Below are 26,238 nucleotides of genomic sequence, written 5' to 3' on the forward strand. Positions count from 1 at the left end.
GCCGCTGGGGAAAGGGCTGATCGGTTTTGCGTCAAAGAACTGCATTTACTCAGTCCTGCTGGGAGAGGCGCGTAAACACCCAGGCAGGCAGGACTCAGGGATGAAACGACAATAACAACAAACAAAACAAAACAAAACAATCCCCCCCCCCGTCCGCGTCCCCGCGGCCGGTGTGCACATCCGCCGGCCGCACACCTCTCCCCGGCCCGCGGAGTTGGGGACTCTGTCCGGAGCGCGGCGGGCGGAGGTGCGAGGGGTCTGGCCAGCCTCGCCTCGCCGCGCGCGTCCTTGGGGATGGAGCTCAGGACAGAATGTGTTTTATAGCTGTAAACAATGACCCCGAGTATTGTTTGGGATTACCGTATCTTGGGGCCATTGGGGCGGCCAGATGCCGCCAGCCGTCCCGGAAACGCCAGCGCTTTATATAGAGCCCCGGGAAAGCTTTGAGTTCCCGGCTCTATTTTTCTTTCCTAGCAACTCCCCCACTTTACAGATAAGGAAACTGAGGACCGGATCTGTGACGTGTTACAACGCACAGCGCTTCACAGGGTTCACAGTCTTCACACATCTTCCCGTCGGGTCCTCACAAGGACCTTGTGGGGTACGGATGGCGCCACTTAAGGGCCGGGGAAACCGAGACTAAAGCAGTGTCTGGGCCAGAACCCAAGTTCCTTGACTCCTGGTACAGTGCTCCTCCGGATCGTCTCTGCAGAAGAATTGAAGTTCCAGAGCTGGCAAGGGCCCTAGAGGGTCATCTTTCCCAACCCCTTCATTTTATAGGAAGAAACCGAAGCCCAGAATGGTTAAGGGACTCGCCCCAAGTCTCACAGCTCATAAATAGCACAGCCTGACGTTCGTACTCCGAGGTCTGTGCTCTTTAACCCGCACCTCGCCCCGCCTCACCAGGCGAGGCGGGAAGACCCAGGAGTCCACGCTCCTTGCTCCCTGAACTTCCCTCCAAAACAGCTGAAGACAACGTTGGGGCACACCCTCTGCCGGGCCTGCCTCCCTCCCTCTCTTTTATTTTTTTTTAATTCTTAACAGTCGAGTTTGCTTCTAACGCCCGATTACTATTAGATGCGTCCTAATTGTCCCGCACAGAGGGAGGCCGGAATGTCTCGACTGGTTCATTTCTTCTTCAGGGCTACTCCTAACAAATTAATTGCAGGGCCGGAAAAAAAAAAAAAAAAAAAAGTGCGTGTGTTCGGGGTTGGGGGGGGCAGCAGTGGGCAGCCAGCCATGCCGGGAAAAATAGGCAGGTCGGCCCCGCCCGGCGGCGCCGCGCCCCGCCAAGGGCCGGCCGCAGGGCGGCGCGGGTACCCTGCGCGCCCAGGGCGCCCGCTGCACCGGGCGGCGCCGCGGAGGGCGCCGACGACCGCGCTTGGCCGCGCCCTCCCTGAGAGCGGCTCTGCGCGCCCGGCTCCCGGCCTCGCGGTGGCGCCGCACTGAACCACCCGTCTCGCTCTTCAGGCTGTGATTTTTTTGTAAAACCCGGCGCCGAGGCCCGCGCGGCCGCACTCGGGGGCCCCGCCCGGCGCCCCTTCCCAGGGCGGTGGAGGGGGAGGCCGCGGCGCGCTCGGGAGCCGGCAAGGGAATCCCTCTCCCTCCACGTCACCCGAAAGCGAGGGAACCCGCACTCGCGTCCTCTAACGCAAATGACCATCTTTGGCAACGTGCGCCAATGGAACAGACCAAGGGCGCTGGGCTCGGGGGTGCGCGGGGGTGGGGAAGGGCCAGGGCCCGGGCCGCCTCGGCGCCCCCAAGCCGCGCCGGCGGTCCGCTCGGGCCCCGCCACCGCCTTTCTTCGCCGCGCCGGGTGTGCGGCTGGCGTCAGCGCGGCCGGGAGCCGGGGCACCGAGGGGAGCGCTGCGCCCGCCTCCTCCCGCGCCTCTTCCTCCTCCTCCTCCCCCCGCCTCCCCGCGCGCTCCTCCCTTGCAAGGTGGAGTCTGGGGTTGACGTGAGTGAATCCACATGGTACAGGGGCTGGAGAATAAAGAGTGTGGAGTTGAACTCGTGCCATTGTAGTGACTCATCTCGGGCAGAGCGCAGGGGCTCCGAGCGAAGCGACGAGCAAGTGAGCGGCGCTCGGCGGGCCGGGGAGCGAGGGAGAGAGGCGCGGCCGGGCGACGCGGCCCGTCCGGGAGCAGGCGCCGGGGAAGGGGTGCAGTCGGGCGCCGCAGCGGCGGCACGGGCAGCGGGACCGCGTCCCTCTCAGCGCCGGCTCGGCTGGAACCCCGCGGCCCGGGCGCAGGCTGCCTTCTCCCCGCAAGTGTCCGAGCCGCTCCGAAACTCCGGCGGCGAGTCGGCCACAGGAAGTTTATTCTCAGCTCCTTTTCTAAAAGGAGGAAATAGAAGTTTCTCCCGGCGGGCAGCCTTTCTTTTCGCCGCCTTTTTTTTTCTTTTTGCCCTGTCTGAAATCGGGGGGCCCCCGGACCTGGCAGGCGCGATCCGCCGGGCTCTTGTTCTTTTTTTAATTTCCAGTTTTTGATCGGGCGGTCTGTCCCGGCTGGGCTCCGGCTGCGCGCGGGAGCGGGAGGGCGCGCGCAGGGGAGGGACCGAGGGACGCGCGGACTTTTAGAGGGAGGGACCGGGTGGCGGTCCCGCGGCGCTCGGAGAGCAGGAAAGAAGTGCAGCGCGAGGCGCTCGGGAGGCACGGTTCCCGGGCTGTCGCCGCCTCCCGTCCGCACCCGCCACCGTCGGGGAGAAGCCCGGGAGCGAAGACTAGAGCCCGAGGCGCGGCCGGCAGGGAGCGAGCGCGCAGCAGCCGGTGCGCGGCCGCGGCGAGGGCGGGGGAAGAAAAACACCCTGTTTCCTCTCGGGCCCCCACCGCGGATCATGTACCAGGATTATCCCGGGAACTTTGACACCTCGTCCCGGGGCAGCAGCGGCTCTCCTGCGCACGCCGAGTCCTACACCAGCGGCGGCGGCCAGCAGGTAGGTGCGGGCCCCGGGTGCACCTGGCGGCGCGGGCGGACCCCCGCCCTCCTCTCGCCGCCACTGCCTCTTTTGCTTTCTTTTCCCATTTTTGGCTTGGCGAGAAAATTCCTACAGGGTCACCACTGCAAGTTTTGGATTTTCGTGTTGTCCTGCCCACCCTTCTCCCCCCACCACTTTCTTTCTTTCTTTCTTTCTTTTTTTAATTGGACCGGGGAGTGGGCTTGAAGAGCCGGCAAACCCTTTTCCTCACACTACATCTTCCCCAGACAAGCTCCTGGAATTGCAGCCTCCCTTCTCAGGAGCCTGTTAACTCCTCTCCCAGAAATCCCTCCCTCCTCTCCCCTCACTTCTCCGTGGTGGGCAAAAAAATTTTTGCACCCACTGGCCCCTCCCGACATCCAAGGACTCTGTTCCTGTGGGAGAGCCCTCTCCCTCTCTTCCCCTGCTCTCCATCAGTCTTAATTTCTGAAAGAGGTTAGGGATTCGGAAACATGGTTGGGCTCTTTCAAGTAATCCAGAGTGAGGGCGAGGGTTGTCGCTCTGGGAATAGGTGCGAAGGTCAGGAAGGAGGAGGTCAGCCTTGATAGGCTCGGGGCCTGCGCCTTTGTGCCCCTGCGCCCATCCATCTCCTGTTAGGGTCAGAGAGGGAGCTTGTACTGCCACCAGAAGGGGCGCCTTGAGGTTCTGGGGGTGGGGGGTACCTGGGGCAAGGACGCCTGCAGAGAGAAGTGGGGCGGGGGGGGAGGAAGAGACCTTGCTTAGGCTCCTGGGTGGTTCTGGAAGCGGAAAAACAACTTGTTTCTAAAGCAGCCGGACTGGTTTGCACTGGAAGGATTGTGCATGCGTTCTGTTCTATAAATACCAGAAAGGTGCTGGTGGGGTGCTGCTGGGGTGTCTGCCCTCTGCAGCGGCCTCCCCACCCCCACCCCCCCCAGGCTTCAGAGGGAGCTGGCTTAACAAAGAAGGCCACTACAACCTGAAGCCCATCTCGGTCAGGATCTGCGGAGTCTCTAGCCAAGTTGGCTGCAGCAAGAGTTGCCCGGGTAAGGCGGTAGCCTTGGCCTCTAGAAGCCAGCCAGCCAGGAGGGGCTGGGGTGGGCTTCCCCGGGAGGGGTGGATCCTGCCAGAAGATAAAATGGAAAAATGGCTCTCTTTGGGATCTGAAGAGGGATACCTTGTTCCAAAGTGATCACCCATACTTGGTGAGTCCCCAAAATGGCTTTTCTCTATCTCCCCTGGTGCCCCCATAAGCACCCACTGCAGAGAACCTAGTCGGGGCGACGGTGCATTCAGTGTACCCTTAATAATAAGCCCCAAGGTGATGAGCCTTAAATCTTGTTCAAAAAGTGATTTTGTTTGCTTTCCAGTCTCGTTGGTGGTTTTAACTGAATCCAAATATCATTAGGCAAAGGGGGTCAGAGTCATTTATACCCTTGCCCTTACTCTCCAATGCAACAAGCTGCCAAAACGTCCTTCTCCTCCTCCCTGAATCTGAAAGAGATCTTTTGATATCTTGTCTGTCCCTTTTGCTGCTGTTTTCGTGGCAGTTATCACTGTAATATGGCAATCTTGCCGCCTGGCTTTGCTCAGACCCTGGGGCCTGAATGGGAAGTCAGACCGGACATCAGTGCCCCGATTGAATAATCTGTGTCACTAGGGCTTTGAGCCCAGGATGTGAGCAGAGGCAATTCCCTGTTTTGGAAGAAAATCAGACAGGAAACCAGTGCTAGGAAGAAGGAAGAGAACTCAGTCCAGCAGGGTGTAATGGGGCCTCATTACCGAAGCAAAAAGCAGCTGTGGGCTAATTCCTAGCATGCTGTAACACATGAGGATTTTGCAATTAGTAATAACTGGTGCACGGGCTTCTTGCATATACGCCTGCCTGTTTGGCCCTGCAGCTTGAGTGAGGTGCCTTTCAAAGCAGAGGGATTGGCAAGGTAATGCGGCTTTGGACAAGTTTCTCAGCCTGTCCACTCCTGGGGAGGGGGTGGGTGGGGGGAAGGTTTTTCCATCATCTCTCCAACTTGGAGCAAAGCTGTTCTGTGGTCCTTAGGACTGACTTGAGGGGCTTTTGTTACTTCACAAGTCTGCGCTAGGACCCCACCCGATCTCCCACCGGATCTCTTGGGCTCAAGGTAACTTTATTACATACCAGATACAACTTGTAATCACTTTATTTCTCTCAGCTTCCTTTGCGGGGAGGCTTTCCTGGCATTTAGTGCCGGGCCTTCCACCTTTGTGGCATCTCCATGGACCAGTCGGTGTAAGAAAAGAGGGTTCTCTGGTTTTCCCTTGGGCCAGTGAATATTATATTTTCTTCATCTGTTTGTTTGTGGGGCCTGATATTCCCAATAAGTTTGTTGCTGTCTATTCAACCCAGAACTTCTCTCTAGCTTAATAAAGCTTGATTTTAACACATGGCCGTGAGTTCCAGGGACTTTGGAGGGGTGGGGGGCAGATAACTCTTGGTTAAAACCACTCTTCTTGTATATGGCAGGAACTCCAAGCATGAAAAATATTTCCTGTTCCAGTTATAGTTTTAATCTAAAAGGTTGGTCATTGGTGATTTTGTTTTGTCTGTAATCGTTGCACACACTTCCCCCTCCTGGCCTTTTCTGTTTATTGTTGTTGTTTTCTCTCTCTTCTAACTTTCCTAGGAAAACACCTCCCAGATATATGCCCTGCCTGGCTGCCTGACTATTACGGTTTCAGGCCCTGAGCGTTACGCAATCGGCCAGTTGCACAAACACAGGTCATTTCATAACTTGTTTTCATCAGCTGGGCCCCCTTTTAATGAAAAAACAAAACAAAAACAAGACCCAGAACTTTTCCAAGGCTGCCATTTGTCTGTTCCTCCGATAACTTGTGAAAATAAACCAAGAGGGACAATTCCTTTCTGGAATCAAGGAATACCAGACTAGCTCTCCTTCGGCAACCGCCCTTTCCCAAGAGACAGACAGACAGACACACATATGCATGCGTGCGCACACACACACACACACACACACAAAATTCCCCGGAGTGAACTTTTGCCAACTGTACCAGGCTGGGACATTCCTCACATCAAAGAACTTTTACCAGAAATGACTGTGATTCCCAAGTCAGTCCCAATCACACCTCTCTAGTGCCCCCTACGGGACATTCTTAGAAGAACTGTCTGGGGAAGGTATTTTTCCAGCCCCAGACACTGTTAACTTGGTGAGTCTTCGGAATTCTTAGGATTTTTTTCTTTTTAATTTGGGACAGATAAATGCCATATATTTAACAGCGGTTAACTAGGAACTGCTTGACTTTGAAATGCAGTTTTTTAAAAAAAATTTGTTCTAAATAAAACCTGGTTGAAAAAGGAGTGCTTTTTTTTCTTTCCCTATTTTGATGTTTGTCTGTTCTTTAGGGTGCCAGGAATTCAAATTCCCAAGGCTTGTTTTCTTGATGTGTTTGTATTAGGACACTGAGGATTGTTTGGGGAGGGGGCCTTCAGAATTTGTGGGAAGGTGGGAGGTGTATATTAAGGGTTTGCTGCCCCCCCTCCCCCCTCCCCGGGTTTTTTTGTCTTTGATCTTATAGATGTTGTAGATTAGGATCAAACGAAATGTTATCCCAGGAATTTGTCTGTTCTACTGATTCTTGATGGTGGAAGTCAGTGTCACTTTTTCATCAAAGTGAACGGGGTGAAGTAGCAGTCATGTATTGTCTGAGCGGAGGTTGAATTTTCCTCTCCAAACTCAAGTGCATTTCCATTGCTTTATTTCTGCCTGCCTTATTGTTCAAGGTGAATGTCAAGTTAGGAGCCTCGGGGTGTTTTTGTTTGTTTCTATCATTTTTTTAAAAAAAGATTTATCTTTTTGAGAGCGAGAGAACACGAGCGGTGGGGGAGGGGCTGAGGGATAGGGAGAAGCAGGCTCCCCGCTGAGCAGGGAGCCCTACGTGGGGCTCGATCCCAGGACCCTGGGATCATGACCTGAGCTGAAGACAGACGCTTAACCGCTTAACCGACTGAGCCACCTAGGCGCCCCTTTTCGTGTCTATCGTGATGCAAACACACCAGAACTTATACATCCAAATCACTGTGGTGCCTTTTGTAATCATTCCTGGAGGAGACTAACTACTTAACTGCTATTACTCAGACTCGACGTTTGACAACTCCTCTTTTGGAATCACCTTCAGCAAATTCTTTCAAAAACCCTCCCTGCTCACAAGTCTTTGTCCTTTGAGGCTGAATTTTGATATTTGGAAGTTATCGAAAGATGTGACGTATGAGGAATCAAGTCTGACATAGAAGGTCTGGGTGATCCAGCTGGGTCCAAAGTACAGTGTGACCCCGAGTCATCTTGGTCTCCATCTCAAGAGTCTGCTCGGGAGAGCGGTCACCAAGACCAGGCACCTACAACAAGAGTAGGCACTTTTGCCATCCGTACTTGAGATTTTTCTTTTCCTCTGTTAAACAGGAAGAAAGGTACTGGCTTTGAGAATTCAGGAAGCTAGCTTTGTGCTCTATTTGTTGAGAGAGAGAAAAAAAAATAGCATCATTACTTTGTGGACATGTCTCATCCATGTTGCATGCGGTGTCTTTTAATGGCCACATTTCAACATGACAGCAGCTGTGTGGTTGGGGTGAATAGATCTGTTCCCAACCCCACTTGGTAACTCTATCCCTCCAACTCACTGGGCCAGAGAGGGAAGCTAGGCGTTCTCTGGCCCAGCACCGTCTCTCCCTCGTGGTGACTTGGCCACATTCACCCTGCTGTGGTTAAAGGGAAGATCAGATGCCATGTCCTTCCACTGAGTGCAAAAGGGGTTCACAGAATAGTAGGAATCCCACCCCCATCCACCCCACCCCCCCTGTGCTTTGGAGTGGGGTTTCTGGCCGGAAGGGCCCTGGCAGGAAAGAAACTGGGGAAACTGGATGGTAACTCCGTACTGACCACTTTCTTCTTTCTGTCCCCTGTTTTTCTTTTCTTCCTTGCTTTGCTTCCACCCTGGCAGTTAGGACGAGGGGGAGAGTGTGGTACTTTCAAGTGAACCTGGGAAAGAGAGGAAGCTGACAGGAGGCCAGTCACCTGAGAGAGTGTTTGTGGACTGTAAAATTTGGGGGAATCCTCAGTTATTAGCAACCATTTTCATTGTGACACAAGTGACTTTCTTCAGATAGGAAAGGCTGAAGTGATATCCAGTGCAGACTCTGTGAAGACTGGTTGAATTCCATACAGAAGGCTTTGGAGAATATCCCCAGTTTAATAGAAATAGAGAACATTGGAGTCAAGCTGGACCTCATTCGGGGTGTTCTGGGGTGTTTGAAGCAGCAATTGTCCTTTCTCCTCTCCCCCTGAGTTAGTCTCTAGAGATTTTGGAACTTTTCTTTTCCCATGCTGTGAATTTTTTAAAAAGGGGTTCTTGGGGCACCTGGGTGGCTCAGTCGGTTAAGCGTCTGCCTTCAGCTCAGGTCATGATCCCAGGGTCCTGGGCTCGAGCCCCGCATCGGGCTCCCTGCTCAGTGGGGAGTCTGCTTCTCCCTTTCCCTCTGCCTGCCGCTCCCCCTGCCTGTGCTCGCTCGCTTTCTCTCAAATAAATAATTTTTTTTTTTTTTAAAGGGGGGAGGTTCTTAAGAGAAGCCAGTCCATTTCCAGACTTGCATAGTCATACCTGCCTGCCTGCTGAGACAGGTCACAGGTATTCATGGGGTTCATGGCTTGAGTGCTTGGGGGCCCAGTCGAGAATCAATGTGATGGAGGAATGCCTGGCTGAGTGGATAGGCTGAGAACACTGACCCTCAGTGCATCTCAAATGCCATTTCTGCCCAGCTCAGGAATATCTGGGCCAAGCCCTGCCCCATCCATGTCTGTAGGAAATGGGAACCCAAACCCTACTTCCTAGACGCTTCTGCAAAAGACTATGGTTGTGACCCTCATTTCTGAATCCAAGGCCCAGCTGTCAAGTTCAGGAAGGTCATTTTTCCAAATCAGAAAGTGCTAGGCTGCAGGGACCTCTGTGACCTGACGAAGCTGGGTAACTAGGGTGCTGTGTTCTGAGCTGTCTTCCTTATGGACTCTGGGAACAGGACTGAACAGCCCCACGGCATCCTTAAATACGGGTGCTTCAGGATAAAGAGGGGTCTTTATGATGCCCACAAACCCACAACAAAGCTTGTAAGGGCTTGAACTTCAGCCTCTTCGTCTGGAGATTCAAGCTGGTGAGTGAGACTCCCTGAGTTAAAGGAAGAGCGCTCTCTCTCTCTCTCCTTTGTTTTGTTTTGTTTTTTGTTTTGTTTTCTTGTTCCCTCTATTTATTCTTTCCCCCCAACCTGAGCATTAGGAGAGGGAATGGTCCTCTAAAAGGGGGGGGGTCACCGAAGCGCGGCCCAGGTATTTTTGTAAATAAGGTTTCATGGAACACAGGTACACCTGTTTGTTTACATTCTGTCCACAGTGGGGTTGAATAGTTGCGACAGACACCACGTGACCCACAAAGCCTAAAATATTTACTATCTGGCCTTTTACAGCCAAAGTTTGTCACACTCTGCTCCAGGAGGTCGGTGGGGGCCAGTTTGTCCTTTTATAGGCATTCTTGCCCACCCAGAAGTCAACAGGATGACACAGTCAAAGAAAGCATTTGGAGGCTTTGCCAGGCTGGAATGCCACCCAGCCCTCGGGCATCTTCCGTCCTGTCCCTGGAGGAGGAGCTTCCAGAGGCGCTGGAGAGCCCCAGGCAACTCAAGTGAGGTCCAGGGTTCCCTCCTCTATCCCCCCTCTCAGCACACACCGGGTGCTGTGGCAGGGCTCACACGGCCCTCGGGCCTGCAGCCCAGAAGCCCTATCTTGGCTTCTGTTCAGTATTAACCCTTCCACGGAGAACCATGACTCCTCTCAGCATGATATTTGACCGATTCCTGGGTCTGTTGGCGAAGAAGAGTGCCCGGCTGACTCCTGGGACCAGAGGCTCCTCGCCTCACCTTTTCTCTCCTACTCCAGGGTAGCTTTCTGAATAATACCTTTGGAGGGGAGACAAGTCACATCTGGCAGATCTCCTTGAAACGTGTGCAAGCGTCTCAGAGAGGCTCCTGGAGGAGACAAAAGCCTTCCTGAGCACAGCTCTAGTCCCCTCTGGGGATAGGACCTTGTTTTCCGTGCAGTTTAGAACCAGCGTGTTACCCAGATGGCTTTACCTCCCTCTGAAACAAGCTGTGCACGCACTTAGAGGCAGTCATTACCTAGTGCCTTGTTTTTACTGCTGTCTTGTTTTGTCTAGACCCAGCTATTGCTGCAAGGAATCTGGCTGAAGGCCGGGGAGCACATTCTGGAGACCCAGAGTGAGGGCCCTGGAGGGCCCCCGGGGGGCTGCGAGTCATCCACTTATTCCCAAGGGATCTTAGCCTCCCAGCTGTGCTTCAGGTTTCCTGCTTCCCCTAGGCTGAAATGGGAGCTCTTTTGTTTGTTGAGATGAGGAGTGAATTTCTTGGAGGCTTTCCTGAAAGAAAAGCTGACAGTTCCCTCACAGAGGTGGAGGGTCACGTTCAGCCCTCATGCTGGATGCCTCAGGAGTTCTTCAGACCCAGAACCTGACTTGGGGAGAGAAATGGAATAAAAATGTTGGGTGCTTCCCAGGAGCGGGAAGCTGGCAGTTTTTCCTGGAGCCACCCCCAGCAGAGTGCAGAGACACGGTGATGAGGCACCATCATGGCGGTGGTGGTAGTGATGGTGAGGACGGTGCCGCCGTCCATTTGTTTGGCGCGGTGTTTCTCAACCCTGGCTGCACGTTAGAATCTCCTCAGGCTTTTTTTTTTTTTTTAAATACCTTATCAGAACCCCACCCCAGACATGTTATTTTAGAACTCTAATGGTGAGGCTGACTCCGACGTTGGTGTTTTGAAAAGGCTCCTCAGAATATCCTAATGGGCAGCCAAGGTTGAGAACCACCGGTGTGCTTTTATAGCCAGTGATTATAAGTAGCTACTTATTTAATCCTCATGACAGTGCGGTGAGTTTGATGTTCGGATTCTCCCTCCAAGATGGGGAAACAGTCCTCCCTGATTCTGCAAAGGCCTCAAATCCAGGCCTCCTGCTGCCTCCCCCCCTCCCATCCAACAGCCCAAGAGAAGCGTAGCTGTCTGGGCCTTTGTGCTTCTGCACACTCAGCCACACGCCCGAGCTTTCAATACTCTGCCTCCTCAAGGCCCAGCTCAGCTGTCCACGTTTTCTCCTTGAAGATCATTTCCCACCTGGATTCTTCCTTGTTCACCTTCCTACCTACCTACCTACCTACCTACCTACACACACACACACACACACACACACACACACACACACACACACACACAGAGTCAGCTCCTGATAAAAAGCCGAGTTGTCTTTGCCTTCCAAGATGACTCAGGATCCTTTGTACTGGGCAGCTCTTCTCATAGAATTCCAGAATCCATGGCACCGGTAACTTCACAGAATCCCAGGATTCCTCGCACTGGTGGCTGTCCTCATGGAATCCCAGAATCCCTTGTGCTGGGTTGTGCTTTCTTCCCCGAACGCCCTTGACCTGGGGCCCCGGGGCAGTCTGGGAAGTGAGGCAGAGCCATCCCTCCACCCAGACTGGGGTCAGGCAGCTAGTGGGAAAGAGCAAGGACGGGGCCCCAGCCCCCTCAGTTACAGTGAAGTGCTCTAAGCTCCACTTTATTTTCACAGCAGGAGCCCAGGTGTCGTCCGTCACCAGGGACAGAGACAAGGGTGGTGTCAGCTGGCTTTGCTGCTAATACTTCTACTCCTGCTTGGTCTGACCAGGCCAAGAGAGGGGGGAGGCTATACCCCCATGCTAGTGATAGCAAGATTTCATCTGGGGTCAGACCTATGGGGCCTCCTGGGGGAGAGGGATGGTCTGTAGGGACTCTGGCCAGGGATGAGCTGATGCTCTGAGGGCAGTAGGGGTGGGTACCAGCACCCGGGTCTGGGTTTCCAGGAAGGAAAAAGCAATGCACAGAAGCTTATGTAGCACCATGGTTGAGAGCCCTGTCCTCTTTGTCAGGCTGAACTGCATTTGAATCCTGACCCCTCCCTGCTTAGGAGCAGGGTGGCCTTGGATAAGTTACTCAATCTCTCTGCGCCTAAATTTCTGCCTCTAAAATGGAGATAATGGTAGTTCTTACCTCAGAGGGAGAGTTAATCAGACAATTGAGGTGAGACTCTACCACGGTGACTGTCATTTAGTGCGTACTCAGTAAGTGACGTTATTATTTTCATCATGTCACCCGCCAGGTCAGGGAAGAAAGGATTTGCAGAACCTTTGTGTGGAAACGGGAATCACCTGAGGATGAGGGCTCCCTTCAGGGAGCTTTCCTCCTGAAAAAGCTGGAAGCCAGGGGAGGCCCTGGGGGCAGGGAGGTCCCTCCCTTCTTCCTCCTCTCACTTTCTAGTAGCCAGCCCTGAAGAAAGGCCAAGACCAACTGCTGAGGAGCATGACCCATTTTAGTGTTTCTACTCTGTCATCATCTTATATTTTAAATAGAATGCTTCCTGCAGTATGTTCCGGAGAGTTCTGCAACACGCTCTGGGCATAAATTAAGAGACGGGGAGAAAACTCTGAGCTAGCAGCACTAAAGTTTCGCACAGACACGTCTATGAACGCAGATAGATACGTAGGTAGGTAGAGACGCAGTGTGTCTGCTCCAAGCAAGATGGCGGTTAAGGGCCAGGAGGAGGATGAGGACTTAAAGGGAAGTCTGGCCACAAAGGCTACCACTTTTCAGTCCCATGAGTCGGAGGGCACCTTTCATGGACCTGGCCTCACCCTGGATCAGGTCATAGCCCCATCCTGCACCTATTTGGAAAGTAACAAAAGCAGGCACAATAAGCTTCCTGGTGATCTTTGTTGCCCCAGAGCTGTTGGTATGCAAATCTCCTCAAGGGCTCCCAAGCCCCAGTACCCTGGGGGCTAATTGGCAGGTGACCCAGAGGCTCGTGAGGCCAGGGGGGGATGGCTGCCCTGCAGATGCGGCATAGCTAGGCCCAAAGGCTGCAGGGAGGGCCTGCTGAGTGTAAGCGGCTAGGGACCACATCTGTCCTCGAAGTCATTTGCGGTATGATCACGTCCTCACGAGCCACCTGGGGACAGAGTCCCCAGGACCTCAGGGGAACAGATCTGCCCTGGGGCCTCAGGAATAGTTAAGATCCCCCTGATTCTTGGATGTCCAGGGAAGCCCACCCAGTGTTCTGACCTTGGCCGCCCTCCAAACACTGGCTCTGCTTTCCCTCCTGGCTCTGCTCGCCCTCTTCTGCTCTGTACTTACTGGCTCAATACGATTTTTTCTCCTCATTGCAGAAATTTCGGGTAGATATGCCTGGCTCAGGCAGCGCCTTCATCCCCACCATCAACGCCATCACAACCAGCCAGGACCTGCAGTGGATGGTGCAGCCCACGGTGATCACCTCCATGTCCAACCCGTACCCCCGCTCGCACCCCTACAGCCCCCTGCCGGGCCTGGCCTCGGTCCCTGGGCACATGGCACTCCCGAGACCCGGCGTGATCAAGACCATTGGCACCACCGTGGGCCGCAGGAGGAGAGATGAGCAGGTAGGCCTCAGATCAGGGTAAGGCAGCCACATGGGTGCCTTTCAGGGCCTGTAACACACAGTGTTTTTCTGTGGTCTGCTGGGGAGCCGGGTCGGTGTTCTGGGAGCACTGAGGAGAAGAGGCAGCTCGGGACCACGGGCACATGACCCTTCCTCATGGGAAGCGGAGCCGGAGGCCTGAGAGTCAGGCCTGGCTCTGTCATCTTGCTCACGTCCCTTAGGATCCCTGAGTCTCAGCTTCCTCAGCGCAAAATGGGGATAATGGTGCCTGCCGGACAGGAGTTGTAGCCTCGCAAATGAGACCACGTGTGGGAAAACACACTGTGTGTGGCGCGGCGGCCGCAGATGGGAAGGACTGTTAGGACCTGCCTACACCGATGTCCTTCCCCGATCCTTGGCAGAGGGGCTGCAGGACACACAGCCAACGAAACCCTGGCCGGGAGTTTTTGGGATTAGCCCTTCATTGTCTCCTGGTGTCTGGTGCAGGGGAAACGCTCAGCAGACCTGAAGGGTCACCCTCCAGGCCCACAGTACTTGCCTTTCCTGCTCGGCGTCCCAGGCCTCCAGCTTGAAGCAGGAGCCCATTTTACGTACCTAGAATGCCCGTTCCAGAAGTACGGTGACTCTGGGGTCTTTCGAGTCTGCTCAGCTGCTCCTGCTGACGATGTGTGGTGGGGGGCAGGTCAGATGTCGGCTTTTTTTGTCCTCCAAGGGCTCAGCTTTGAGAAGGAGTCCACCTGGCAGGGAGGGACATGAGAAAGTGTGGGCCGTTGCTCTCTAGACACCATCTACCAGTACTCAAAGGCATGTCATCTCTATCAGTAGTGAGCTAGGGTAGTGGTGGGCCCCCTGATTCCGAAAAGAGAAATCAGAATCATGCATAAAAAGGGGGGATGAGCCTTCGAAGTGCCCCATGTATCCCCCTTCACAGGCGATACAACCAAAGCTTAGACAAACCTGCCTGAGGCTACTTGGCAAGACTGTGGGAAGTCTGGACTAGAACCCAGTTCACCGGACTCCCTGTACGGTGCTCTTTCTACAGTACCGTGTCACTATGGATCCAGGGAAGGGAAAATACTTTAGCGGTGGGATCCCTTTTTCAAATGAAATATTTGCCTGGAGAGTCACTCCTCTCCATTTCCACCACTGTCCACTCTCGTTCTGGGATCCCAGGTCCATGATGTTCCGATACAAGGACCTTTCACCCGTGGTCCCTGTGGATAATCATGGATCCAGTGCCAACAGTCCCCAGGATACTTAGAATTACAAGGGTCCCTACTCTGAGGAACTGGGAGCATTCATAGGATCTTCGTTCCTCTGAGGATAAAGCTGGGCCTTGCATCCCCTACACGCTGGTTTGTTCTGTTAATGGCAGGACTCAGCGCAGGGTGACATGGAGCGTAATGGACACCGTAATAGTTGCTGCTTGCAGTTGTTGGTCTTCTGCTGCTACAGCGAGTGACCAATCTCCCCCTCGCTGCTGCTTTCCAAAATTGTAGTTGTAAACATTGCAGTAGCAGCGATCGTACTGTCCTTTATTAAATAGGCTTCCTTCAGGAGCCCAAGGTGTCAAGCTTTATGGTCACTGATGAGCTGGCTCCCCCCCCCATTATGTAAGTGACCTCTAAGTGACAGCCAGTTTTGTGAGGGACTCTTGAGCTAGCAGGACAAAAAGCAAGATGTGCTGAACGCTCGCCATTCTTTTCTGGGCCTAGCTCACACCAAATATAGAAGCTTGTATCTGAAGGGACTTTGGAGACCAGCTTTTCCAGTTTCCCCTCTGTACCCATTTTACAGATGAGGAAACAGAGGTCCAGAAAGGAGAAGGGCCCCGTCTAGGGTTACGCCGCCGTGAGTTAGTGGCCGAGCTAGGACTGGAATCTACCTCCTCTGACCTTCAGCCCTGTGGTTTTCCCACCACACCACCTAGGCGTGCCTTAAGACAATCTGTCTGGAGAATTTCCTTCCTTTTCTGAGAGGGAGGGAGAGAGCCGGGAGCATTTTATCCCGTCAGTTAGGAATTCAGACAATCATCCAGCAGCTTGGAGGAAGCCTGGGCAGTAGCATCCTCAAACCTTGGCTCTTTGCGTTCCTAGCCCGAGGGTCTTCCTCTGAAGCTTACTTCCGCCTTCCTGACCTCCCCCAGGAGGACGAGCCTGTTCCCCAGAGCCAGCATGGTGCCTCACTGCCCTCCCCAGAGCCTGCCCAGAGGCTCCCTCTGAGGCCAGTGGTGGCGACTGAGGAGGCGGGGAGCAGAGGGTGTGTGGCTTGTGGGTGGGTCCGCGCTGGTGCTGACACACTCAGGTTGTAACCATGTTGGTGTCACCACCCCTGCACACGTCCTTGCTGACAGCTCCCACAAGCTGCCCCATATCTTACAGATAGGGGAGAGACTTCTAGGCTAATCGGGAGGTCAGAAGTTGTCCGGAAGCCCCCAAAGGGGAAGGGAGGCCGAAATGGACTGCAACCAGCTCTGCATCTTTTCTGCCCCTCGTCAGTGAGGGATGAGGGGCTTGTCTGGACCTCAAGGGGAGCCCTGGTAGCCCTTTGAGTAGTGAGCCCTGAGTGCGGGACTGCAGCGGGCCCAGCAGGCTCTCTTGGTAACGGCTGGGCTCAGGTTGAGACAGGTTTAGGAGCAGCACGTATTCAGGGCCTCAGCCAAGTGGCCTCATGACCTCAGTTGGGCAGCCAGTCCCCACACAGAGCATGGTACCCAAGGCTGTGGACTCTTGCAGGGCTCTGAAAAAGCATCAGCAAGGAGACCTCTGAATTACATCTTCTTCCTTCTAGCACTTTCTAGGTTAGAAAGGGCTCTCACACTGCATCTCATCTGATCATCACAGAAACTTTTTGGAGGGCAGGGCAGGTCCTAATAATCCCATGTTCTACATGGGGAAATCTGAGGCTCAGAAGGTTCAGTGATTTGTCCAAGGCCACACAGAATCGCCCCATCTGTGTTCTGCTCCCAGTCGGCCTTAGACCTCTCAGAAGAGAGAACGTGGAGCCTTGGGCTCTCCAGGGGAGGCCGAGGATTTCAGAGGCTGGGACTGAAGACGGGGCTGGAGGACAGAGGTGGAGCCAGGACGAAGTGTGGGACTCGAAGAGCAGGCCTTTGGCAGGGGCCTGGGGACTCACCGGGGTGTCACCAGCTGGGTGGGCTCTGTGTGCCCCACCTGGAGGCTGCTGCAGGGGGCGAGAGACACAGGGCGGGTGGAGCTGGTGGGAGAGGGGAGCTGGGCCTGGTTCTTAATCCCAGTGAGGTGGGGTCTCAGAGGCAGTGAAGGAGCATGGGCTGATGTCCCGGGGGTGAAGGAGGCCTGCGTCTGCCTTGCCAGGAACACAGCTCCGCCCAAGCCCTGGGAGACAGGGACCTGAGGTACCAGGAGGCCGGTAGGTCTCCCTATAGCCTGCCAGGCTTCCTGCCTCCCCGTGGGCCACACACCTAGACTGTTGCGGGGGTGCGGGGTGGATTTGAAAGTTGAGAAGGTGTGATGAGCTTCTCTGTGCTCAGGGGACCTGAGGCCTCAGAGAGACTTCACGTCTGAGCGGTTGATGGGCATGTTTCCATGGCCAGCGTTTGGAGAATCTGATGTGGGACTCTGGCGCCTTGGTTGGGGCCACGGGGCTTCCTCAGTGTAGACAGGGGTGGAGTTGTCCTCTCCGATGCTGTGACCTGCTTTTCTGTGTTGCATATCACAGCAACAGACCTGCAGGGCTGTGGGGAGCCCTGGGGCCTCTGACCTGGGCCCAGCCGGGGCCGTGACTCCCTCCCTCACGGGGCGGCTGACAGTGGGGCAGCATCTCGAAATGAGGCAGCTTTTCTCACCTCCAAAAGTGGCTTCGGCTTTTTTCCCATGTTGTCCCTGGAGGGTGGAACCCAGATCTTATTCCCCATAGAATTTTCTAAGCCCCCAGGACTGCGCTTGGCACGTAGTAGGGATGCCATCATTGTCTGAGAATAGCATGGGATGGCCTTTCTTTTGGAATTACTTTCCACCTTGGCCCACGGCCTCGTGTCACCTCTGCCTGCGAGGGGCCCTGGGGTCACAGGAAGGGCTACATGTAAACAGAGCGTCAGCCCTGTTTCGCGGAGCAGCGTCCTTGCCCTGGGGCATGAGTCATGGGCCCCTAACCAGCCTCATCATAAGGAGCTAGATTGTAAGCTCTGCAGGGGGATTTTTGTTCATTTGGTTCTCTGATAAATCTCAGACCCGTCAAACCATGCCTGACACCTCGAAGAAGTTTCTCGTTGGTTGAATGAATGGATGTGGTGGGCAGCAGGATTGAATGTGCCTGAGGGTTCCTTCTCCGTTTGCCTGTCCCGTCCGGCCTAGCCTTGTGCCGGGCACACTAGCGAGTCCTCCAGGTTGAATGGTGAGCAGCTAGCCCTCTGGGGCTGGTAGAGGAAGTTGGGAGTGGGGTGGCATCCTTGGCCTACCCCCTGGCAATAGAACATTCCCCCCCGGGGTGGTTCTTACTCTGGGCCTGGCTACTTAACCAAACGGGGATAATGAGGCTTGCAGAGCTGGCAGAGTGGTGGGGAGGAGTAATTAGCCAGGGTTTGGAAGAAGCTGTTTAAGTGGGTGGGGCGAGGCCTGGCTGGTATGAGGGGACTCTGGGGAAGTGGCCCCAGCTTCTTCTCTCTGGCCTTGGCACAGAATCAGAGCTGACATGACAAATGCTACCATCTCGCCTAGGCTGATGAGTCCCTGACACACTGCTGCCCTCAAACATGGGATGTCACCTTCCAGGGTGGGTTCGGTTCTCAGTGCCCTCCCTGGTGGCCATAGCAGTGAGCCGCAGACTCCGGGAATGCGGGGCCCGGCCACCCTCCTCTCGCCTCTCTCCCACCCCGCACACCCAGTCCCAGAGGGTTTCTTTCTTTCTTTCCTTTCTTTCTTTCTTTCACGAGTGGGAGGGGCAGAGGGAGAGGGAGCAAGAATCCCAAGGGGACTCCGTGCTGAGCGCGGAGCCTGATGTGACCCCGAGATCATGACCTGAGCCGAAACCAAGAGTCGGATGCTCAACCGATGTGGCAGCCCGGTGCCCCTCAGAAGGGTTTCTTAAAATATAGTGAGAAAACAAAGCTGGTGAATCATGTACCCAAACCTAATCATGATCCTTGACCTTGGCCTCCAGCTGTCCCCTGAAGAAGAGGAGAAACGTCGAATCCGGAGGGAGAGGAACAAGCTGGCCGCAGCCAAGTGCCGAAACCGCCGCCGGGAGCTGACGGAGAAGCTGCAGGCGGTGAGGAGCTCTGCGTGGGGTGGGAGCACTTCCGGGTGGGCGAGAGCAAGAGCCCTGGGGCTCCTGGCCTCCCACCCTCTCCTTGTCCACTAGTGGCCCATCGATGAGCCAGTGCCGACAGAAACGGTCCTTCCTTTGAACACAGAGGGTTAGCATCGCCCTGACTGAAGAAGGGAGAGGGCGGGCGGGAGCTGGGCTTGGGCACCAGCCTGGGCCCAGACACGGCCCCGAACAGCCTGCTGGGGCCTAGCACCCTTTCTCCTTCAGCACATGCGCGTTCCCTACTCTCGAACCTTCTGGGGCCCCTGGGTGAGGGATGGCAGAGGGAGCCTGCGCAGGCCCAGACCTGCCCCCTCAGGGCTGTTTCCCAAGGTTCCAGCTGCCCCCGTGCCTACCACCAGCAGGAGTGGCCCGGGCTAGCTTAAGTGAGCTAGTTTGGGCAGGGCTGGGTCCTTTCACCTCGGCAGGGCTTTGGAAGCTCTCCGGGTCTCATGGAAATGGTCACATGCCAGCTGATTTGGACTATCTTGGGGTTTTCTCCTATCCTTCATGGGCAGAAGGCTTCCCCACCTCTGCTATGAGCCTGAAGCTGTCACCTTGGTAGCTCACTCTGCCCTTGTGAGTCACTCGCCCCTGCTGCCTAATTGCCCACACCTGGGGGCCACGGCCCTGCCCTTCCCTCTCAAAAGCCCGACCTGACCAACATCACGTAACTCCCTCCGGAGCCTAGCCCTACAGGATGGGCTGAATGGCGCGTGGAGGAAGCCTAAAGCCAGGACTGACTGTCCCGGGTGGAATGTTTTCAAAGTGATGAGACCGGGGAGACTGTCGGCAGTCCTTACCGTGACCGGCCAGGGAGCGGCTTTGGAAATCACCAATTACCTTGCACATCCCATGACTTTATTTAATGCTCCCAGTGCCATCCACCTGCCCCAGCTTCCCTTCATCCATCCTGGAGCCCTCACTCTTGGGGATTGAACGTGTACATGTGAATTCCCTGTAGGCTGCAGGAATGCCCAGTGGAGGGGTGTGTGTGTGTGTGTGTGTGTGTGTGTGTGTGAGAGAGAGCATCAGGAGGACAGGCGGGCGCTCTCCATCACTAGGTGAAGAGATCCCTTAGTGACCAGCGCTCCATGGTGTGGAGTCCTCCACTAACCTGCTAAGGGGCCAGGTCCTCTGGGTCTACCCTGGGTGCTCCCCACCGCTAGCCCCAGAATAGCCCCTCCTCCGGGGCCCCCTGCTTTTCCTCCCCTCCCTCCCCCAGAAGCCTCACACCCTACTCCCCTGCCGCCCCACCCGCCCCAGCCACCCAGGCCCCTGAGCCACATCCTCCACAGGAAACCTCTCATAAGCTCATGACGTTTGTCAGACCCTTGAGACAGATGGAAACTTTTTTTCACTGTGGAATATGCTGTTCTCTGCTTCGTGAAGCTCTGGCCTGTACCATCTCATTCTCGAACAGGACTCTGATAGGGGAAAAGTGGGGAGGAGGCCCGTGACACCACACCTTTTCGCCTTTCGCACCCGCTCCGTCTGCGGGTGTTTGCTGCTTCTCTCTGGCTTTGTGTCAGAGGAGGGGGCCGAGCTCCTTGCCTGGACCCTGCCAGCCTCAGCCCTGCGCGGGCCACCAGGCTCCTCCTCTGCTAAAGTGCGGGGACTGAACGGAATGTTCTCCAGGGGTTCTGTGAGTCCTGAATCACATGCTTCAGAAATTAGAGCAAAAAAGGGAAGTGGGGCAGTGCCGATTTAGCCGGGACTGCTGGAGAACTTCCTGCCGGCCCGGCACTGTCCTCAGCTTGTGTGTGCAGCTGAGCGGCTGGTGTTGATGCAGCTGAAGGCAGGCTGATGGGGTTGAGGGGGTATGAGGAGGAGAGAGGGGTGGGACTGCACGCTGTGCTCCCGTCCCCTCCAGACCTCACTATGACCCCCCCCCAGGGGTAGCTGGGGGCAGTCCTGGCACTGAGGGCACAGGGCATGGTAGCATAGGGACCCTGGAATCGGATACATTGGGGTCAAGTCTGGTCTACCCTACCTGCTTGCTCTGTGACGTTGGGCAAATTACCAAACCTCTCTGAACTTCAGTTTCCTTATCTGCAAAATGAGTTGATTGAAAATAGCTGCTTCAGAAATCTTCTGGAGGATTGCCTGCCGTGTCGGGCACAAAGGAAGCCCTCCATCGTGCCAGCTAATTATTGATTCATCCTTCCTCCAAGCCGACTTTCCTCCTTTCTCAATCCGGAGCTTTGGACAAAAAAAGGCCTCTTGAGCCTCCAGGTGTTTCAGAAGCGGTGGGGTCTGTGGCCAGGGGTGTGAGCTCGCTGCTTTCACAGCTCTGGGTTTCCCTTTCTCACCTGGATTCGAACCGCCCGCCCTCGAGCAGGCCCCTGGCGGGTTCCTGCCCCTCACACACCTCTCTTCCCCCTGCAGGAGACAGAGGAGCTGGAGGAGGAGAAGTCAGGCCTGCAGAAGGAGATCGCCGAGCTGCAGAAGGAGAAGGAAAAGCTGGAGTTCATGCTGGTGGCCCACGGGCCTGTGTGCAAGATCAGCCCCGAGGAGCGCCGATCGCCTCCCGCCTCTGGGCTGCCGTCCCTGCGTGGTGGGGGCGGTGGAGCGGGCGCCGTGGTGGTGAAACAGGAGCCCCTGGAAGAGGACAGCCCCTCCTCCTCATCGGCCGGGCTAGACAAGGCTCAGCGCTCTGTCATCAAGCCCATCAGCATTGCTGGGGGCTTCTACGGGGAGGAGCCCCTGCACACCCCCATCGTGGTGACCTCCACGCCAGCCATCACTCCGGGCACGTCAAACCTCGTCTTCACCTACCCCAGCGTCCTGGAGCAGGAACCGCCTGCGTCACCCTCCGAGTCCTGCTCCAAGGCTCACCGCCGGAGCAGTAGCAGTGGGGACCAGTCGTCAGACTCCTTGAACTCCCCCACTCTGCTGGCTCTGTAACCCGGCTCCCGGGGGCTCCTCGTCACTGCCTCCTTCCCAGGGACCAGCACCTTCGAGTGCTCCAGGGCCGTGAGGGCAAGAGGGGGGCCCTGCCACAGAGCTGCCCGGCTCTGGGGACACCCAGGTGGGATTTGGCCGTGAGGCGCTGAGGACTTCAGCCATCTCTTAGAAGTCATGGGACCTCCTCCGTCGTTCATCTTGCAAAGCAAATCCTGTTTCTTGAAAAGCCTTGGAGAACTTGGTTTGGTGGACTCAGGCATCTCTCTGGCTTCTGAAGAGCCTGCGGCTGGTGTGGACCGTTCCTGTCCCTTGTTATGCTACGTCTCTGGAGTGATGGTGTCCTTCCCCGCCCCACCCAGCATGCTCAGTGCCTTTTGGTTTCACCTTCCCTCTATTCGCCCCTTCCTCCCCCCAGTGTCAATTTCACTTCCTCTTGGTTTTTATCAAATTTGCCATGACATTTCATCTGGGGGGTCTGAATATTAAAGCTCTTCATTTCTGGAGATGGGCAGCAGGTGACTGACTCTTCTGCTGGGGCTGACTTGTCCGGAAGGGGACAGTCAATGTGCAATACAGAACCTTCTCTCCCTTGACACTCCCCGGTCCACCGCCATCTCCAGGACCACCAGCAGGGCTCCCTGAGCTCTCAAGGAGATGTTGCCATCACTGGGAGGCCCGGAGGACCCTTCCTCTCCATCCTCGGAGACAACTTTTTGGAGGAGCGGCTTGTCCAGAAGACAGGGTGTGAGTGAGACAGCCGGGGCACAGGTTGGGTTTGCCAAATGCCTAATTACCAGGCCAGGAGTAGTGCCAACAAGCCACACAGGTGTCCTAGCCAGCTTCCCTTTACCTGGTGTCTTGAGCAGGACGTCTCCTATAATTACTGCCTCGCCATCCTGCCCCTGGACCCTTCTCTCTAGACCAGGGAGGCGTCCCTCCCTAGGAACCACACATCACTCCAAGTCCCTACTGGCTCTGCCCTCCCCCAGCCTGGCTCTCAGGGTGACGCCACCCACGGAGATTTAATGAGCGTGGGCCTGGCCCCTCCCCAGATTGCTGCCAGGTGGCCCCTCCCCAAGCCTCAAAAGGCACTTTTGTTGTGGATGGAAAGGTAGGGGAGGAAAGAGGGAGGCAGAGTGGGATTCGCCTCTCAGTGAGCTGCCGGGCCCTTTCTACCTGCTGTGGTCATCGGCTACCTGATGGAGCGCTTTCTCTTTTACATACTCCTTCCCCCAGAGTGCTCCTCGGGTCCAGCCAGCCAGCTGTGGACCAGTGGCCCGGAGCTGTTAATAAGGCTTGGGGCTTACCTGTCATTCCTGGGGGGCTGCTGAAATCAGACATAAGATGTGTTGCTTCCCACTGCAGGAGAGGTGCCCCCTTCCCCTGTGGGGCGGGGAGCAGGGAGGGGGTTCTCTGGCCTCCTGCAAAAGCACAGCTGAGCGGGCTCCCTGCCTCCCACCCCTCTGAGCCTTTTTCTCCCGAGGGCATAGCTCTGGCTGATCTTCTTGGATTGGCCTCTGCTGGGCTAGCTGCTCTGGGGGAGACCCTGCTATTGTGATTCAGCTCTAGAGATCATTGTATGATAATTTAAAATTAGATAGATATTATTTAAATCAAACCCAGTGGGGGTTAAATTTCAAAGTTAGACTCGGGAGAAAGAGAGAGAGAGAGAGAGAGCAAGCGCAGGAGCTGTAAGGCGTTCGCTCACTTGCCCCCCTCACACACCCAGGCCTCGAGCGCTGGTCCTTATTTGCTGCCCATAGCCCGCTCCGAGCACTAGAAGGGAGCGCGCAGAATGGGGCAGCCAGAGGCTTAAAGTACACAGCCCGCTCTGACTGGAAGTGACGTGTGAAAGGCTAGGCCATGCAGAGAGAGGAGATTAAAAGAAAAAGGATTTTGTCCAAAAATATTTTAAAAATGTTATTTCCCACATTCCCTGCCTATGAGGCTGCCCTCCCGGTTTCCCAGAGGTTCTGGGAGGGGCACTCCTTATTAGACTAGGCAATTGAGTTTCTGGCTTCAGATTAATCGAAGAAACAGAAGTCAGCCAGGAACAGCAGGAGGTGGGCAAAGAAAACCGGGGTGCACTCAGTTCTGAAAGGCTTAATCATCTCAAGTGGTATTTGTGGCCAGTTGGGAGCTCTTTGCTTCTTTTTGCATGTGTGTGTGTGTATATATATATATATATATATATGCAATATATATATATATATATTTCTTAAATGAAGCTGCTTTGGTGTTTTATTTCTAAACGTCCCTTTGTGCCCCACTTTGCACAGCACTGATCCCAAGGCAGGCCACAGTCTGTGACTCGGGGCCAGGCTGGACATTCCTGAGACAGAGTTTGGCTTTAGTTCAGATTTCAGGCTGTGTTGGCTTTGGGACCAGCAGAAGGCAGAAACTCCACCACCCCGGAGGACTTTAGAGGCCTCTCAGCTGTCCCATTCAGGACCCTCTGGCTGTGTTCCAGGAGGTGGTTTGGCTTCCCCAAAGCCAGAGGTTATTTGGGGAAGGCCGAATATTCACCCCGAACTCATGAGCACGTCCTCCTTGACTTCTTCTGGCTTGTTCTCTGAGTTCCTGCACACACACCATTGTTCCAGAATTACCAGCCACCAGGCCTTCTGCTTTCTCCTCCATGGCTCCAGCTACAGGAAGAGCTGCAGTGGGGGTGCCTTCGTGCTTGGGTTGGGAACCGCTGTGCCTCCCCTGTGTCCCCAGCCATGAGGCAGCTGGTGTGGACTCCAGCTGGGCTGCAGGCAGCTCTGGGACGGCACAGGGCAGGCACTCCTTGACAGGCTAGTGTGAACCACACCCCGTCCTCTCGGCCACCTGGCTGGCCTCTCTGGGATCAGTCCTCTTCCTGGCTGAATGGACGGGGACAGCTGCTGACACAGGAAAGAGAGGAGATCCCAGGTGAAGCTCGGGCAATGGCTGGAGCCAGCTGTAAGCGGAGAATTCACGGGGGAAGTTTTCAGAAAGAAATCATTGTTCTGCCTGTGAGAAAGGCCAGGTGTTCCACTGTGGCCAGTCACACAAGCATCTCAGCCAAGAGCCCTCAGAGGTCACTGCTTCCTTTTCTCAGGCTTTGGGGAAGAGAGTCTCCTCTCCGCTCCCACTTGGCTCTAAGTCTAAGGGAGGACTCAGTGCTACTTTTCTCCCCTTCCCTTGATGGACCAACAGCGCTCCTGCAATCTCACCATTTACCTTTCCGGTTGGTCTCCTTCCTGATCAGATATCACACGGCCCCTTTAAGAAGGAAAGGCAGAAGCCCCTACTATGTGCCAGGCACCGTGTTAGGCACTTTTATAAATATACCCTCTTTAGGATGAGACTAAGGGATGAGGGTATCCCCTCTTCAAGGCCCCCACGTAATGGATAAACAAAAGCACTTGGAGGTGAGAAGGTCTTCCTTCAAAGATCTGAGGCAAGATTGCCTCCAGTCCGAGGTTTGTCCTCAAAGACCCATCCCCCACAGTATCCTCCCACCTCTAAACTTCTTTTCCCTCTCCCTCGTGATGTGCTCCTTTGCACTCCTCAGATGGTTGGAGGGGTAACCTGAGTCCTTATAGAATTTGTGGACCAATAGGATATGTGATGTGTGTAACTTTCTTTTTAAAACTTAAGTAAAGGGGTCTTGCTACTTTCTGCTTGTTGAGTCTTCTTGGCATTCATCTTAAAAGCCAGCATCTCACTATTTATTGACAGGTTGGGTGTGTGTGTGTGTGTGTGTGTGTGTGTGTGTGTGCGCTGTGTACATTTCCAAGTGTGCCTCCTGCAACTTTTAAAAAGGAAACTCAGTCGTCCCACTACTAATTTGACATCTTCTCATGCTTCTAGTGTTTTGGCCATACGTCAACAGAGGGCTTTCATTTTCCAATGCTGATGTGTTCAGGAAAGGCTGGGTCAAATTTTGAGCAGGGGATGGGAAGGGGAGGGGGAGAAGAAATCGACATTTATTTTATTATTTATTTAAAATGTTTACATCTTTGTGTTGTACCAAGCCTGAAGAGAAACAGCATTAAAATACTCAGTTCCTCTCTCCCTCTCCATTTTTTTTTTTTTTTTAATTTAGGCTAATGATGCTTTTTTGTTTCTGAAATGATTTGTGACATGTGTTGTATAAACTGTATAAAAAAGGTTCTGTTTTTAAAGATGGGTGGTCATTCCTCTGGGGACAGTGGTCGCCGAGAAAGTCTACATTGTAAGAAAATACAATGGAAGATCCTGCCCTGTTCCTCAAAAATTATTTTCTCTGTATGATTAAAAGTTTATTCCATTTATTTTAGTTTGTGGTTACTTGATGTCGAGGAAGAAAATATTCGCCTTTGTATAAAGAATAGGTATCAGGGTGTCTTTTCTGCAGTGAAAGATGTATATATCGTATTTTGGTATATAGTGGAAAAGCATAAGCTTTGTGCATCTGTATTTGAGATGTCAATGATGTGGAGTAAAGTCTGCTATAAGATCCTGGAGGCAAATAAGTTGTACAAGATTCCCATAGCTCTACGGGGGAATTGAATTACCTTTGTGAGCAGCTGCTGCTGCTGCTGCTGCT

General features: G+C 54.6%; 1 protein-coding gene across 2 annotated transcripts; it reads left to right on the forward strand.

The window, feature by feature from the left end:
- Nucleotides 1–1,973: 1,973 nt before the first annotated feature.
- Nucleotides 1,974–25,963, forward strand: FOSL2 (FOS like 2, AP-1 transcription factor subunit). Of its 2 annotated transcripts, none has more exons than XM_032391508.1 (4): nt 1,974–2,934; nt 13,237–13,488; nt 18,627–18,734; nt 21,162–25,963. In XM_032391508.1, the coding sequence occupies exons 1-4, from the start codon at nt 2,836–2,838 to the stop codon at nt 21,678–21,680; spliced, it is 978 nt and encodes a 325-aa protein (XP_032247399.1). In that variant the 5' UTR covers nt 1,974–2,835; the 3' UTR covers nt 21,681–25,963. The 2 variants fall into 2 exon arrangements, with proteins under 2 accessions (XP_032247399.1, XP_032247400.1); XM_032391509.1 differs by lacking the exon at nt 1,974–2,934 and adding an exon at nt 3,685–3,980.
- Nucleotides 25,964–26,238: the final 275 nt, after the last annotated feature.

Source organism: Phoca vitulina, unplaced genomic scaffold (genome assembly GCF_004348235.1).
Source record: "Phoca vitulina isolate PV1807 unplaced genomic scaffold, GSC_HSeal_1.0 scaffold63, whole genome shotgun sequence".
Classification (NCBI taxonomy): domain Eukaryota; kingdom Metazoa; phylum Chordata; class Mammalia; order Carnivora; family Phocidae; genus Phoca; species Phoca vitulina.